This window comes from Oncorhynchus tshawytscha, linkage group LG31 (genome assembly GCF_018296145.1).
Source record: "Oncorhynchus tshawytscha isolate Ot180627B linkage group LG31, Otsh_v2.0, whole genome shotgun sequence".
NCBI lineage: Eukaryota > Metazoa > Chordata > Actinopteri > Salmoniformes > Salmonidae > Oncorhynchus > Oncorhynchus tshawytscha.
In genome coordinates this window covers 10,948,398-10,963,840 of record NC_056459.1, presented here as the reverse complement: position 1 = coordinate 10,963,840, position 15,443 = coordinate 10,948,398, and the positions used below count along the sequence as shown (strand labels likewise).

At 45.2% G+C, this 15,443-nt stretch overlaps 1 protein-coding gene across 2 annotated transcripts in view; it reads right to left on the bottom strand.

The window, feature by feature from the left end:
* Positions 1 to 15,443, bottom strand: part of LOC112229718 (zinc finger protein 516-like) — a 47,047-nt gene that overhangs the window by 12,570 nt on the left and 19,034 nt on the right. The window contains exons 2-5 of one of the 2 annotated variants that reach the window (XM_042310270.1): positions 12,879 to 14,561; positions 10,341 to 11,729; positions 8,102 to 8,166; positions 4,735 to 7,290 (exon numbers count right to left, since the gene is read on the bottom strand). In XM_042310270.1, the coding sequence (XP_042166204.1) occupies positions 7,240 to 7,290; positions 8,102 to 8,166; positions 10,341 to 11,729; positions 12,879 to 14,373 (3,000 nt within the window). In that variant the 5' untranslated portion in view covers positions 14,374 to 14,561 and the 3' untranslated portion in view covers positions 4,735 to 7,239. Of the gene's footprint in view, positions 1 to 4,734; positions 7,291 to 8,101; positions 8,167 to 10,340; positions 11,730 to 12,878; positions 14,562 to 15,443 lie in introns of those variants that run through there. The other variant, XM_024395705.2, reaches the window with a different exon arrangement.

Here is a 15,443-nt window from a genome sequence, read left to right as displayed (position 1 = left end):
GTCCTTTCACATAAAATGCCTCCAAAACATTTTGAAATTGATCGGACAGGGCCGTGTTCCGCACTCAGAGATCCTAAAGAGAACCAACTGCATGAGCATTGATGCATCCATCACACACCACCCGCTTAGACGGCTTGGCCTGACGCGAAAGATGCTATACGGACCGCTATAACTGGGCCGTCACTATGCAGGTGGGCAGAAAACGTGGCTAAAGGACCAACTGAAGACATCACTGAAGAAGTTGGGGATAAACGCGCCTCCCTCCAGACTGTTGCTGAGGACCGCTCTACCTGCGTGGCCTCTGCCTTCAAGGAGTGCAGTTGACCGAGGAAAAGAGCACTGAATGTCACCTGGTGAAGCGACAGAGAAGAAATATGACCATGCCTTCACCAGCCTCAACAAGACAGGCCTTTGTGTGCCCTGTCTGTGGCAGAGAATGTGCATTCTGCATCGGATTATACAGTCATCAGCGAACCCACAAGCAGTAGTGGAATTCATCATTGGATACAATGGACTACCTTAATGGTGTGTGTGTGTGTGTGTGTGTGTGTGTGTGTGTGTGTGTGTGTGTGTGTGTGTGTGTGTGTGTGTGTGTGTGTGTGTGTGTGTGTGTGTGTGTGTGTGTGTGGCCTCCAGATTGCAGGCCTGACAAAAACTAGGGCAAAGCAATTGGCTAGGTACTGCTTTGTTTCAGCTGTCGTGGACAGCCTAGCTCTTTGTAGGAGGTGCTTTTGTACCCTTGAGTGCCATGCATACAGGGACCTTTGAAATGTTTGGTTCCTTTTTTGTCAATTTGATTGGTGTATTCAAATAAATTATTTAAAATGTGCGTGTGTGTGTGTGATATTACCTCCCACAGTAGACGGTTTATCTCTGCAGAAATCGAGCAGTGTGCATATGACCCCAACAAACACGCACGCACACACACACACACACACACAGAGAGAGATCCACCTCACATGGACCAACAGAACAGGAGAAGCCTGTCACTCCGATCAGCCACCAGTCAGTCTCTCCTCTTGCCTGCAAAGGGGTGAACTAAAGCGAGGCAGTTTCCTGTCAAAGAACATATGCCAACCCATCTCCTTCTCCCAGCCAGACTGGTGACATGATCTACTCTCGGGCCCTATGGCCAACATGACTCTCACTGGTCCTCTGCTCATGGCTCTGGCCATGATCTGTGTATTTTAGGCAGATGACTGACACTGTCACCACGCCTAGAGATGATGCGGTCCCATTGACAAACAGGATGTGATAGTTACACTTTACTATGGCTGTGTGTGTGTGTGTGTGTGTGTGTGTGTGTGTGTGTGTGTGTGTGTGTGTGTGTGTGTGTGTGTGTGTGTGTGTGTGTGTGTGTGTGTGTGTGTGTGTGTGTGTGTGTGTGTGTGTGTGTGTGTTTGTGTCTGTTCAAAGGGCATCGGACGAATGCGTTCATAGAGTGGATCCAAGAGGAAGCAATGGAACCGAACGGATGTAAAGATTCGAGGCATGGACTGAAACCGTTGATTTAGTTTTATGATGTTTTGTGCTCAGTAAACAAAAATGGTTTTACCAGAATTTTCACACCTGAGTGTGGCTGTGGGGCCCGTTTACCTCAGCTTAAACCCAATCTCAGTCATTTTGGGTGAAAGAGAAAAACTGATCTGTCCTTAGCTGCCCCATTTATTGCCTTTGTTTCAACGGCTGTCTATCCAGAGGTTTGTTGTTTATGTCTTTTGACAATCCACACTTCACAATCTGTACTTTTATTAACATTGTTATGGCAATATTCCTTGTATTATGTATGTGGTGTGGTGACGTTATCAACATTTTGTCTATAAATGAGCCATGTGTAATACTATTTGATGTGTTTCATCCTTTGCAGCTGAACTCTGATCCACCCTAACCTTGGTATTGTGCGCCATCTCCTGATAGAAATTGTACTTACACTATGACTGCGTTTAGCAGTTTAGGGTTGAACTGGGAGGTGGACATGGAAGGCGGGGTTAGGGTTGAGGCTAGGGTTAGGGTTGAACTGGGAGGTACACATGGAAGGTGGGGTTAGGGTTGAGGCTAGGATTAGGGTTGAACTGGGAGCTAGACATGAAGTTAGGGTAGGAATCAACTGCACACAAATTAAAATAATTTCATATAGCTTAGTAGCTTAGACAGGGCTTAGACTCTTATGGGTTAACACACTACTCTCTCTTGGATAAGGTCTGACTTATTTGTAGATTTTGATGAGTGCTTTGGGTTATTGTCTTGCTGGAATATCCACTTGCAGCCTCCTAGAATGGGAAACAAGGTTTTTGGATAAACTGTCCTAGTCCTGGGTAAAGTGAATTGTTCCGCTGATCTTAAAAGGGGCCCGAGGACCAGTGGAAGCAAAATAACCCCATAACATCAAAGATCCACCACCATATTTTACAGTAGGTACAGTGCCGTGCAAAATGATTCATCCCCGTTGGCATTTTTCCTTTTTTGTTGCATTACAACCTGTAATTTAAATAGATTTTTATTTGGATTTCATGTGATGGACATACACAAAATAGTCCAAATTGGTGTAGTGAAATAAATAACTTGTTTAAAAAAAAATAATAATGTAGAAACGGAAAAGTAGTGCGTGCATATGTATTCACCCCTTTTGCTACGAAGCCCCTAAATAAGATCTGGTGCAACCAATTACCTTCAGAAGTCACATAATTAGTTAAATAAAGTACACCTGTGTGCAATCTGATTGTCACATGATCTATCACATGATCTCAGTCTATATACACCTGTTCTGAAAGGCCCCAGAGTGTGCAACACCACTAAGCAATGGGCACCACGAAGCAAGCGGCACCATGAAGACCAAGGAGCGCTCCAAACAGGTCAGGGACAACGTTATGGAGAAGTACAGATCAGGGTTGGCTTATAAAAAAACATGCGAAACTTTGAATAACCCACGGAGCACCATGAAATCCATTATTAAAAAATGGAAAGACTAACAAAAAACCTGCCAAGAGAGGGATGGATAAACAACATTGTAGTTACGGTATTAACCTAAATGACAGAGTGAAAAAAAGAAGCCTATACAGACTAAAAATATTCCAAAACATGCATCGTGTTTGCAGTAAGGCACTAAAGTAATACTGCAAAAAATGTGGCAAAGAAATACATTTTTTGTCTTAATACAAAACCTTGTGTTTGGGGGAAATCCAACGAATCACATCACTGAATACCACTCTTAATATTTTCCAGCATGGTGGCGGCTGCATCATGTTATTTTATCTGATTTAACCTTTATTTAACTAGGCAAGTCAGTTAAAAACAAATGATTATTTACAATGATGCCTTCCCCTAACCCAGACACCGCTGAGCCAATTGTGCATTTCCTATGGGACTCCCGATCATGGCCAGTTGTGATACAGCCTGGGATCGAACCAGGTTCTGTAGTGACGCCTCTAGCCTGAGATGAAGTGCCTTAGACTGCTTCTCCAGTCGGGAGCCCATGTTATGGGTATGCTTGTCATCGGCAAGGACTAGGGAGTTTTTTTAGGATGAAATGAAAAGGAACAGACCTAAGCACAGGCAGTGCAGTCCTTGAGGAAAACCTGGTTCAGACTGCTTCCAACAGACACATTCAGCAGGACAATAACCTAAAATCTATGACCAAATATACACTGGAGTTACTTACCAAGATGACATTGAATGTTCCTGAGTGGCCAAGATACAGTTTTGACTTAAAATCGTCTTGAAAGTCTATGGCAAGACTTGAAAACGGCAGTCTAGCAATGATCAAAAACCAACTTGACAGAGCTTGAGGAAATTTTTAAGTATATTGTAATTGTAATATTGTACAATCCAGGTTTGCAAAGCACTTGGGAGACTTACCCAGAAAGACTCACAGCAGCAATCATTGCCAAAGTTGATTGTAACATGCATTGACTCAGGGGGGTTGAATACTTATGAAAATATATCAGTATCTAATCAAAACATATACATTTTATTTTTATTTTTTATTTTATTTATTTTTTACTTTGACATTAGAGTATTATGCGTAAATCATTTACATAGACTTACCAGGTGAAAGGTATGATCCCTTATTGATGTCAATTGTTATATACACTTGAATGTGTAGATGAAGGGGACTAGACAAGTTAAAGATGGATTTTTAAGCCTTGAGACATGGATTATATGAGTGCCATTCAGAGGGTGAATGGGCAAAACAAAAGATTTAAGTGCCTTTGAACGGGGCATGGTAGTATATGCCAAGCACACCGGTTTTAGTGTCAAGAACTGCAACGCTGCTGAATTTTTCACACTCAACAGTCTCCCATGTGTATGAAGAATGGTCACCACCCAAAGAACATCCAGCCAACTTGACAACTGTGAGCATTGGAGTCAACATGGGCCAGCATCCCTGTGGAACGTTCGACACCTTGTAGAGTCCATTCCCCGACAAATTGAGGCTGTTCTGAGGGCAAAGGGGGGTGCGATTCAATTTAGGAAGGTGTTCCTAATGTTTTGTACACCTGGATTGTCCTCTCAAAAAATGAATGTCAAATTCCTTCCAGAGTGCTTGGTAACACTTTTTACTTTCTAATAAAACAGCTAATTTAGAAATAATAAATGTTGTGAGTGCTTTACTAAGCACTGTTAAACAACTATTTTCATGTTACATAATCACAATCATGTGTGTCATAAACATATCACCTCAAAGGCTGATGAAAGAGCCTCAAGGATAACAAAATGACCAAAACCATGCCCATGTAAATATAGCAAGTTTTATTTGTACTAACAGGTATTGTGCCATATAAATACTTTGAAAATACAACCCCACCATCTAAAGTCCTAAAAGAATATCTGAGCACCATTAACAAACACAGCTAGTCTTCATGAAGCATTCTGAGAAATACGTCCCTCTAAAGCACCAACCTTTTCTTATTACAAAAGTCGGCCATTTTATAATTGACTTCAAATCATAAATTATATATATTTTTTTTTACATACGACAATCGATCAAGGTGGATAACTATCATATAATATTTGATAAATAACGAAGTAAATACATCAGATTGGTACTGTTTAACATGTATGGCTTTCCTTCCTTGTGGGCAGCTAAAATAACTTGAAAACACTGCAGAAGCCATTTCTAAGACAGAGATACCCAGTGATTCAGCAAAACACCAAAATAAAACACTGCAAAAAGGAACTAAACACAGACAGTCCAAGACCGAACCCACAATCCTCCTCAGTGAAGAGTCGTGATTTTCATGGAGTCAAACTGCACATCTACCTTCTCAGACATTTTCTGTTCTCAAACCTCAAAAGTGGCCTTCTGTTCAAGTTCACAACCGTTGGTTGTGTCGATCCAACTATACTCATGAAGCGCTGCAAATCTGTAAGTTACATAGTGCTTTTCTTTTCCATTCATTCTGGATTCATTTTAAGTTCCAACTGGATCAGATGGCCTGGGAAGTGGAATTATCAGAACAGAACACACAAAAAAAAAAAATTCTCAACAGAACACCATTTTCTGAGGTCTGAGAAACATGTTCCGCATCGTCAGTGTTCCCTAGCGATGGAATCTATTTCATTTTAACACGGAGAATCCAGTCTTTCAACGTTGGGATATCAACTTGAGTGGACATAGACTTAACGCAACAGAACTAAAATAGAACACACATACTCCATCTAGGTGCTAGTCAGAAGCTGTGATGTAGAGGTAAAAAAAAAGGTGGTTAAACCATGACCTCTAGTGGGCGATCGAGATAAGACAAACAACCACCTATACAAACTATAACCTATTTTCATAACTGTATTGTTTGCATGTTGATGGCATTTTAATGTAGGCCTATAGGGAATGTAGGACATGGGGAAATAATGAACAATATGTTTTTGTTTTTAAAAGTTGTTTAATAATATTAGTACAGATTTTCTCAGGGGAACCCACATAGGGCCCCGACCCCAAGTTTGGGAAACACTGCACTAACCTCTCTCTGCTTGCGTCCCCTGTTACTGGCCCAACAGTCTAACCTCGAGGCTACCTGCCGAGGCTACCTGCCGACGTTTACGTGCATTTACCCTCCACCACATCCCAGGTCAACAGAGTCTAGCATGCTTGCTGTTCGTGTAAACATGGCTGGAGATGGCTGGTAAGTCACAAACAGCTGCCTCATTATTGTTGCTTAAAGACGGAGTAATAAGTTGAGGAAACTGTCCGCCCCACAGCCTTTGTTATAGTTTTCGTTTTTTGGGACGAAGCAGAGCCTGGGGAGCATCGCGCAATGTCCGAGGGAAAACTTCTTTGCCGTGGTAATATCACAAACGGACGTGGTGGTTTCACCATTAAGGATTCCAGCTTTAAAAGGTAGGTAGTAACATTGCTGGTGTGAGCTGGCTGACCTGACCAATCCAAACCGTTTCCAAATACCACAGAAAAAAAGTGCCAAAAGCTCAAATAAACAGATGACTAAAACAAATACACATACCAATCTGATTACTTCACCCTTTTCTAACAATTCTCTGGAGGGCTATAACATGAAAGTTTCAGTCTTTGCTTTTTTTTTTCTCTGACATGGATTTAAAGGGTTTAAAGGTTACATAAAACTTCCTGGGGGATCCTGGTTTCCTGCCATTTAACAACTGATTTAGGATCAGTTATCTAACCCAACTGCACCATCTCTAAATCAGTATACTTTCACCACAGAAACATCTAAGTGGAGGCTGCTGAGGGGAGGACAGCTCATAATAATGACTGGAACGGAGCGAACAGAATGGCACCAAACACATGGAAATCATGTATTTGATACCATTTCACTTATACTGCTCCAGCCATTACCATGAACCAGTCTGTCCCAATTAAGGTGCCACCAACCTCCTGTGATCTAAGCCCAGTGGGTGACGTAGCAGATGGTTCAGTGCATCGCTACTGCCTTCCTGAGAAGTTCTGTTGCTCTGGATGCAGAAATGCCTTAGCCTTTCTGGGTCCGACACATTGACGGTGCTTGTTGAGTTACAGTGCAGACGGTTGTGAGTGTACACTCCAGTTGGGGAAGAATTTCCACTCTGTCACGTCCGCATGTTATGGTAACTCCTTTTGTCCGGGTGGATTAGTTAGTTGTAAACAAAGAGTGTCCCTTGAGACAATTGGGCCCCTAAAGTGAAGAGCTCCTGTAGTCATGGCTTGGTTCCTGTGAGAGACTGCAGGCCTTTCATTTTGCAACAATGCATTTTGGGAAGTGGAGTTTTCAGGGCATGTGGCATGTGGAGTTCTCATGTCCCCTTCCTGAGAGAGGCTGTTGAAGTAGCGGAACAGCCGATTACCTGCAGAGGACAGAGACAAGGGGCAAAATGGAGTCAGATCACAGATCACACCAAGACACGTTTGTGTGTGTGCGCGTGTTGCTGAGTGTCAGTTGTCTTTCTATAAGTGTATTTGTGTGTGTGCAAGTATAACTCCGACTGTGTGTTTCCGAATGTGCAAAAATGTCAGTTTGTGCGAGAGTGCGTGAGTTCATCTTTCGGTGTGTGTCAATGTGTCCTCACGTCTCACACGTTGCAAAGGCAACAGAAGAAGACGAAGTAAGTAAAAGAGAACAGACAGGCAGGTAGAGAGTGTCCAGGAGGGCCTGCATGTGGTCATGATTGGCAGGATGTTGACATGCCATATGGAGACACACGACTGTTTACCCCGAGGGGGGCGTCAAGATGTTTTTGTTTTCCTGTCAGCTCCTCGTACCAAGCCCGAGAAAGAGCCGTCTGACACAGACGCCCAAGTATCACTGCCTCGCCTTTAGTGTTTCAAACACTGATTTCTCTTTTGGATTCTCGGAGCTGGGAGCAGAAAGGAGTGGCGAGAGATTTTTTTTTTTTAAAGGTCTAAATACCTTTAGTATTTTTGTTATTGACAGGATAGCGGGAATGCAAAGAGAGAAAAACACATATAAAAGAAGCACAGACAGTAAGGAGACAGATTCTATTTCTATGCATTGAATCCTATCCGATAGCTGAAATCCAGATAGATAAATTGGGCCAGGGGAACATTAGCACTCAACCAGACTCTGGCACAGGTGAGGAATCATAAAAAGGGGAGAAAGGTCACAGCAAAACAAAACCCAAACAAAAAGTACCGTACTTGTTTGGAGGCCTCTGTGGAGGAATGGACTTCGTTTTCAAAATGTCCATTGTACTGCAGTGTCCCTGTAGAAACAAGAGACATAGCAACACTTTAGAATCCCAACACCTTCACAACCAAAAAAACTGAACTTAATAATGCAACAGTCAGTTAACGTACTGGTTCTATATTTCTAGGGCAATATTCCGTTTGGATTTCAGGTTAATATTGCCTTGGATTGACATGCAGGGGAAAAAGTGATGGCTTTTCTGCTTGTTCTATTTTTTAGTCTCCCATTGAAATTGTGTTCAAATTATAATATACGCCATTAAGCGGACACTTTTATCCAAAGCGACTTAGTGATGCGTGCATACATTTTACGTATGGGTGGTCCCGGGAATCAAACCCACTATCTTAGCTTTGCAAGCACCATGCTCTACCAACTGAGCTACAGAGGATCAATGGTCACTGTGCTGGTGGCCCGGCATCTTATTAGCATGCACACACACACACACCAATTACATCCCCATAACTGACATCTGATTAATAATGTATAAAACATTTCACAGGTCAGTGTCACAAGCAAATGTGTTTGTTCAAAGTTGAAGGACTGCCATCCAAGGACAAAAATCACATACAAGGGCAGACATGCATGCAAACACACACAAAAAAAAAACACTTCGTAAAGAAATGTAAATTACTTTTTTGATGGTTTTTCATCATTAGTGTGCGTGTGCAAATCTGTACTCGCACCAGTCCATTCAGCCTATGCTTACACAAATCCAATTATTTGGAATGACTATAGACCAAATCAGAATGTTTATAAACAAAGCTGTCTGGTAGTTCAACACCACTCTCTTGCCTCTATTTTTCTAGGTTGATAGCTAGCTAGATAGTTTGCTTCATTTATGAAGGAAATGCTAGCTAGCTAGCTAGCTGACCTACATTGCAGCTGACCTGTTAGTCACAGTTAGCGAGCCAGCTAGCTCTAATTGCAGTGTTTGATAGGAAGCTAACCTGTTCCATTCATGAAAATAGTGACAATTATCTCACACAGCGGGGATGTATTGTGCAAAAACAGTAGTTGGCTAGTTAGTTTGTGTTTTTCTTCCAGAATGTAATTGAACAGAATTAAGTCATATCGTGATAGCGTGGAAAGAATAGGAGTCAGTGTCAAGGGGCTGTGGGTCAGATTTGAATCCGCGCAGACACAGGTATACATGTGTGCTAGAAGCGGCGATGCCAACCGCTAGACCACAAAGTACAGGGCTCATTAGTACATCATGTGCCATTAATCTGGGGGGGGTGGAGCTTCCTTCAGGGCAGTGGATGGCAACTTTCGTACCAAATCGTGGTGGTGTACCTCCCGACAGCCCTGACCCACCCCCTGGCTGCCTGGGAAGTAGCGCATAAATTACTGCAAATTAAATTGCCGGGCCTCTTTGATGTGCCCTTGGCCAGCGCTCCCGTGTCACATGTCAGGTGTACTCCTCTCGCTCTTTCTCTCTCTATGTCTGTATATCTCTCTCACTGGGTCACTCTTTCACTGCCTGTTTCTCCCTCTCTTTCCTCTGTCTCTCTCTCCTTCCCTGTACTTGCTTGCTGAGCTTTCCCCCCACTGTCACTCCAATTGTGTCAGGTCTCTCTGATGTCCTGGCCATGGAATTTACTCTGTGTGTGTGTGGACTTGCCACCTCTATCATTCTCGTTCTCTCAGACACACACACACACACACTGCCCATCTGTGTCACTGTGATCCATGCATGCACATACTGACACATATACATGCGTGCACACACACACACACCACCCCAGGACTTACACACAGGTCATCACTAGACAGAGACCTATTCCTTGACTGGTACTATCACCGGCAGAAACATGTCCTTCTGTCGGCCTTGGTAAACATGTTTCCCAAAGCTATTAGCATTCATGCCAAAACACTCACAGAAAAAGAGAAGGTGGAGGACAAATATATATAAATATTTTTAAAGGTCACGTTATTAAATGTGACTCAAAGGGCTAAAGAGGATGATGATGATATCTATGACGACAAGCTGCAGGTTAGAGTTGCTACTCTCAAAATGACCTTAGTGTACTGTGTAAAGGACATGGTCAGTTTTATGAATGTCTGTCTATCTTTCTCTCCCTCTCAGTGTGTCTGTATACATGCTGAATTCTGTAGGTGTGGTGAACATTATAAAACCATTTTCACTGCCAATTAATGGACTACATTACCCAACACTCAATCCCTCCTTACCTTGTGGGTCAAACCTGGGATCTACAAAGCCCCAGTGCTGGTAGAGAGCTGCCAGCTCGTGGGGGCTGTAGTTCTTCAACAGACCCAAGATGCCCATGTCCATCGGGGTGTCTCTGCTGTTCACAGCAGTCGACTCCCTCTTCCCGTGGCCGAGGAGGGTGGTGGGTGCCAGGTACCCGCTGCTGCCCTCCGCCCCAAACATGTTTGTGACTGACCAAAGGTCTTGACCTTTCAGGGCTGCAGGTGGATCCCGTGGACGTCTGTGGGAGTGTGGGTGGGGCTGGGGGTGGAGGTGAGTTCTGTCTGGGGTAAGATGGGACGCGTGGTCGGCCCAGCCATGGTTCCTGGCGAGAATAAAGCCGAGGCCCTCTTGTGGAAGCAGCCTTCCCTCGGCAGCCGCCCGATAATGTCCGGTTTTGGGGCTGCTTGACGACTGCTGGGAGAAGCCTTGAATGATGGTTGAGGCGGTGGTGGTGGCGGCAGGAGCTTTGGGGTGGGCTTTCGTTTTAGATCGGACGCTCTTATTTGCCACCTCCTCCATATGGGTTGGGCGGCTCGACTTCTTTTTTTGAGGTAGGAGTGACTTCCCACCACCAGGGGGAAACCTTGTAGAGGTACGCGACACTGACACCATGGCCTGGTTGGTGTTGGGCTGGGAAGTAGTAGTTGTACTGCTTGTGTGGGTCTTTGGCCTCTTGGTGCCTCCTCCTGAAGGATGTGTGGCGGTGGAACCTGGGGCTTGTGTGCGCTGGGCCCGGGGGACTGAGAGTGCCGGGCAGTCTTTGCCCTCCAGAAAGGGCGGGGGCCCTGTGCGCCGTCCAGCAGCCTTGGGGCCCTTGAAGCCGGTGACGCATGGGGCCCACTTGGGGGCCAGGGAGCTGCCACTATCCACCCTGTGGGCCACACGCTGGTGGATCCACAGCACCTCCACGTAATGGGTTGTGTGGGAGCAGAACGGACACTGGTGTCTGACCAGCTTACCCTCAGACGCTGCTGCCACAGGATTCACACCACCATCCTCCTCCTGGCCATCGGGCGGGGCAGACAGGTTGAGGAGACTGGCGTAGATGATGGCATCCTGAGAGGATTGCCCTTTGACTTTTAGGCTCCTCGACTTCTCTGACTGGCAGCTTGATGCCGCCCTCTCCTGGCCAGGAGGACAGACGTAGGGATTTGTGTAGGGCTGGCTGAGCAGTGTGCTCTTCAGCCGGAGATATTCCACATAACCTGAGGCCTTGGGAGCGTCGTGGCTTGGTTCTTCCATAATAGCTCCCAGTATGTGATGATGTGCATCCCTGACGTCCTTGTGGTGCTTGTGCATGTGGGATGTGAAGGAAGAGGGGTCACTGGTGTGGAAGTCACAGTGCTCGCAGAGGTATGGCTTGGTATCTGTGGATTGCAGAGTACAGTTAGACTAAGCTCATATTGAAAAACAGACATTTTAAGAAAATGAGCTTCAGCAAAGTATGAAGATTTAATAAGTGCTAACATGATTTAACAAACACGTGGATGAGGAAGGAGTACATTGTCATGCTACTCTCCATAGGTCATTTACCTATATGAATGGTACAGAAAGGGTTATGCCCCATTCAGCAAAGTACCAGATGTAAAGGCCTTTCATATTTCTTAATGTAGGATGAAGGGTGTAATGAGCAATCTATGCCACACGATGGTGCCATAACACCAATTAATTTGCAGTGGCAACCTAAAGGCAACTGCTAAACACACATTTTACCTGTATGAGTACTGCTCCATGGCAACTGAAGGCCAGTTTTTAACTGGAAAACTGAACTGAAAGTGCTACAGAATTCATAATTATATCTATCACTTTTGCTTATCAATGTCATGAGTGCAATTTCAAACATTAAAAGTCTATTACAAACTTCTGAGTTGCTCGATATGGGCATATTTACCATGTACTTCCGGTTCTTGGTTAATACTGTTATCAAGAGGACTCTGAAGGGAACCATTTATTATCCTGTCAGAGTTTAACAGTCAAAGCAGCATCACTTTTCAGACTGTCTTGTCTCCAATAATCAGTTGCGGTACATGAATACAGACAATTAAACCATAACATAAGAACAGGTCCCTGTTTGACATACTGCTCAGTCTGCAGTCTACTATGCTAAGTATGCTACATACCTCAGCAGCTCGGGAGAGAAATGTGCCCACATACACAGAGGCGTTTAGTTATGCTAAGATGTGTAAATTGATGAATCAACACATGAGGTGAGGTCTCCCTTTTACCACGTGAAAATAGATTGACCATAACTCAGGACTGAGTAGCAATAGAAACCAAAACAAACATGACTGAATCACACTGAAAACTGTGATATACATCAAAGAATATAGTATGGGAATGGAATTTGGTATGGTAATGTCTGAAATTTGGGGGGTCATTGTTATTGCTGTAGTAGTAAACAAAATGTTCCCTTTTCAATCAGGATTTTAAGTGTGAATACGACCAAGATGCCCTTTGTCATGTCATTTAAATAAAATCAAAGTTTTGCTGCTAATCTAGGCATTTTTTTGTCTTACCTTCATAGGTTGGGTCCTTGATACTATTCCTCTTTATGGAAGAGGAAGATAGAGAATCTTCTAGTCTTGGTGTGCTGGGCTGACTGGCAGAGTTTGATTTAGTGGCTGGCTTGATGGACTGATGGCCATATTTCACCTTTTTCTGCAATATCCCAAACGTCTCTGGGCTGAGCCCATTCAATAAGGTGCGGCTATTTCTACTGTCACCCTGCTGGTGGGAGATCCCACCGCTGCCACCATTAATGACAACATCCTGGGCCCCTTTCTTCTTCTTTCTTTGGGAGGAGTCCAGCTGCCTCTTCCGCTTCTCCTGTTTCAGAGGCACATACTCGCCCTTCTCCCGGGCAAACGCCACCTCGGCATCCACCAGCCTCTCCTCCCAGCCTAGGCTTTTATCTGTCACCTCTACCACACATCTTCTGGTGACCAACTGCCAGGCCTGGTAACTGCATACCGGGTCCAGCTCGGGGATCCGTCTTCCAAGACTCCCCTCTATAGCTACCTCTCCAGCCCCGGCTGCCCTGAGGTTAAGGCATTCCAGGAAGCGCCTCTTGGCGGCGGGTGACGGCAAGCTGTTGCCGGGGTCTTGCTGCGGCGGCTTGCTGGGGGTGTGACTCTGCTTGTGGACCCTCTCGTGCAGCCGGAGGGTCTTGCGGTCGTAGAAGAAGTTGCCGCAGCCGGCACACAGCTCGTAGAGACAGTCCTCGTTCACCAGGGACGCCGGCTCCCGGGGGACCCCGTTGAGGGTGGTCTGGGACTCACTGCTGTCGCCACTCCCACCCCGCAGCTGGCTCTTGGCCCGATGAATCCGCATGTGGCTCTGGAGAAACCAGGCCTGGCGGAAGCGCCGGCCACAAATGCGGCAACCGTGGTCCAGGGAGCCTCGATGCTTCTTCATGTGGGCCTTGAGGAGCAGGGCCTGGGGGAAGACCTGGCTGCAAGAGCCACAGGGAAAGGAACCCTCACCGTCCCCATTGTCCACCCAGAAGGTCCCTCCCGGAAGTGAGTCGCCCTCAGTCATGGTTTGCGGCTCGTCCTCCTTGCCGTCATTCTGGATGACTGCTTCTTCGCCTTTCTTCTTGGAGCTTTTCATCTTGCCATTGACTTTGTGCTTCTTGGCCGAGGTGCCATTGGCGAGGTTGTCGGCGGGACTATCCAGTTTCTTAGGGTCCCCCTGTGTTTGTCCTTGCTCCCCAACCCCCTCCTCACAGTCCAACTTGCCCAGGCTCCGGTTGAGCAGGCCCAGCTTGTGGCTGCGGATGTGGGCTTTCAGGCTGCCCTTCTGAGCAGCCCGGTGTTCACAGTAGGGACACTTGTAGGGCTTCTCCCCAGTGTGCCTGCGCATGTGCTGGGACAGCGAGCTCAGGAGAGGGAAGCCCCGTCCACAGAGGCCACAGGTGTGGCCAGAGACCGTCGCGTCGTACTCCTCCTGGTCACTCTTAACAGCGTCGGCCTTGCTTTGGTTCGCCCGCTCCTGCTTCGGCTCCACCTCCATTTCCGGCCCCAGGGCTGTGGTAGCTCAAGTATCCCTGACGAAGAAAACTAACCCGTGCGTTCCAAAGTCATAAGGTTCTCATAGTGATTGCGATGGGGGACATGTTTGTAGATATTGCTTTACTTCTGTTGTTGGAGGGATTTTCTTTAACCGACATTAAGGCTGGAGAGATGATCATTGAAAAACACCTGAAAACACAAGAAAAAAACTATTAGCAAACATTTAGAATCTAATAATAGGTTATATGATAATCACACAACCAATGCAGTAACTGACATCTGGTAGGCTATATTTTTAACCCAGAGACAGACAGAGACAGAAAGAACGCAGTTGGCACAGTCACCAGGAGGTCAAATAGAGAGGAAATGCTATCATGCCAAAGTCATCAACAACAAAGCAACTGTGTCTAAATGTCACGGCCCTCGAAAGAAGTAGGCCAAAGTGCAGCGTGGTGAGCGTACATTTTACTTTTATTTTAGTAAATGTCACCAACAAAACAACAAACGAAAAACAACCGTGAAGCTTACAGGGCTATAGTGCCACTAACAAAGATAACTTCCCACAATGACAAAAGGGGAAAAGGCTGCCTAGGTATGATTCCCAATCAGAGACGACGATAGACAGCTGTCCCTGATTGAGAACCATACCCGGCCAAAACATAGAAATACAAAAACACAGAACACAGAACATATAATGCCCACCCCAAATCACACCCTGACCAAACCAAATAGACACATAAAAAGGCTCTCTAAGGTCAGGGCGTGACACTAAAGGACTAGCCTCTTTAGAATGATGGTTCCTAATAAATAAAAATTACACATCCCGTTCCCTGGTATGCTCAGTTAATAAAATAATTTTTACCACACCCTAACAACAGTTTGCAATCATTTGAAAAAATGTCTCCCACTGGGCCCCAGTGCAACGTGTTTAAGTATAAGCATTATTACTAAAAATCCTACTTTCTACATAGTCCATTTCTCACTGTGTATGTTTCACTGTCACAACGTAAGAGGGTGTTACGTCTGTGCATATTTCAGTTTTATAAATGTAACAGTGTGTGTAAGAAAGAG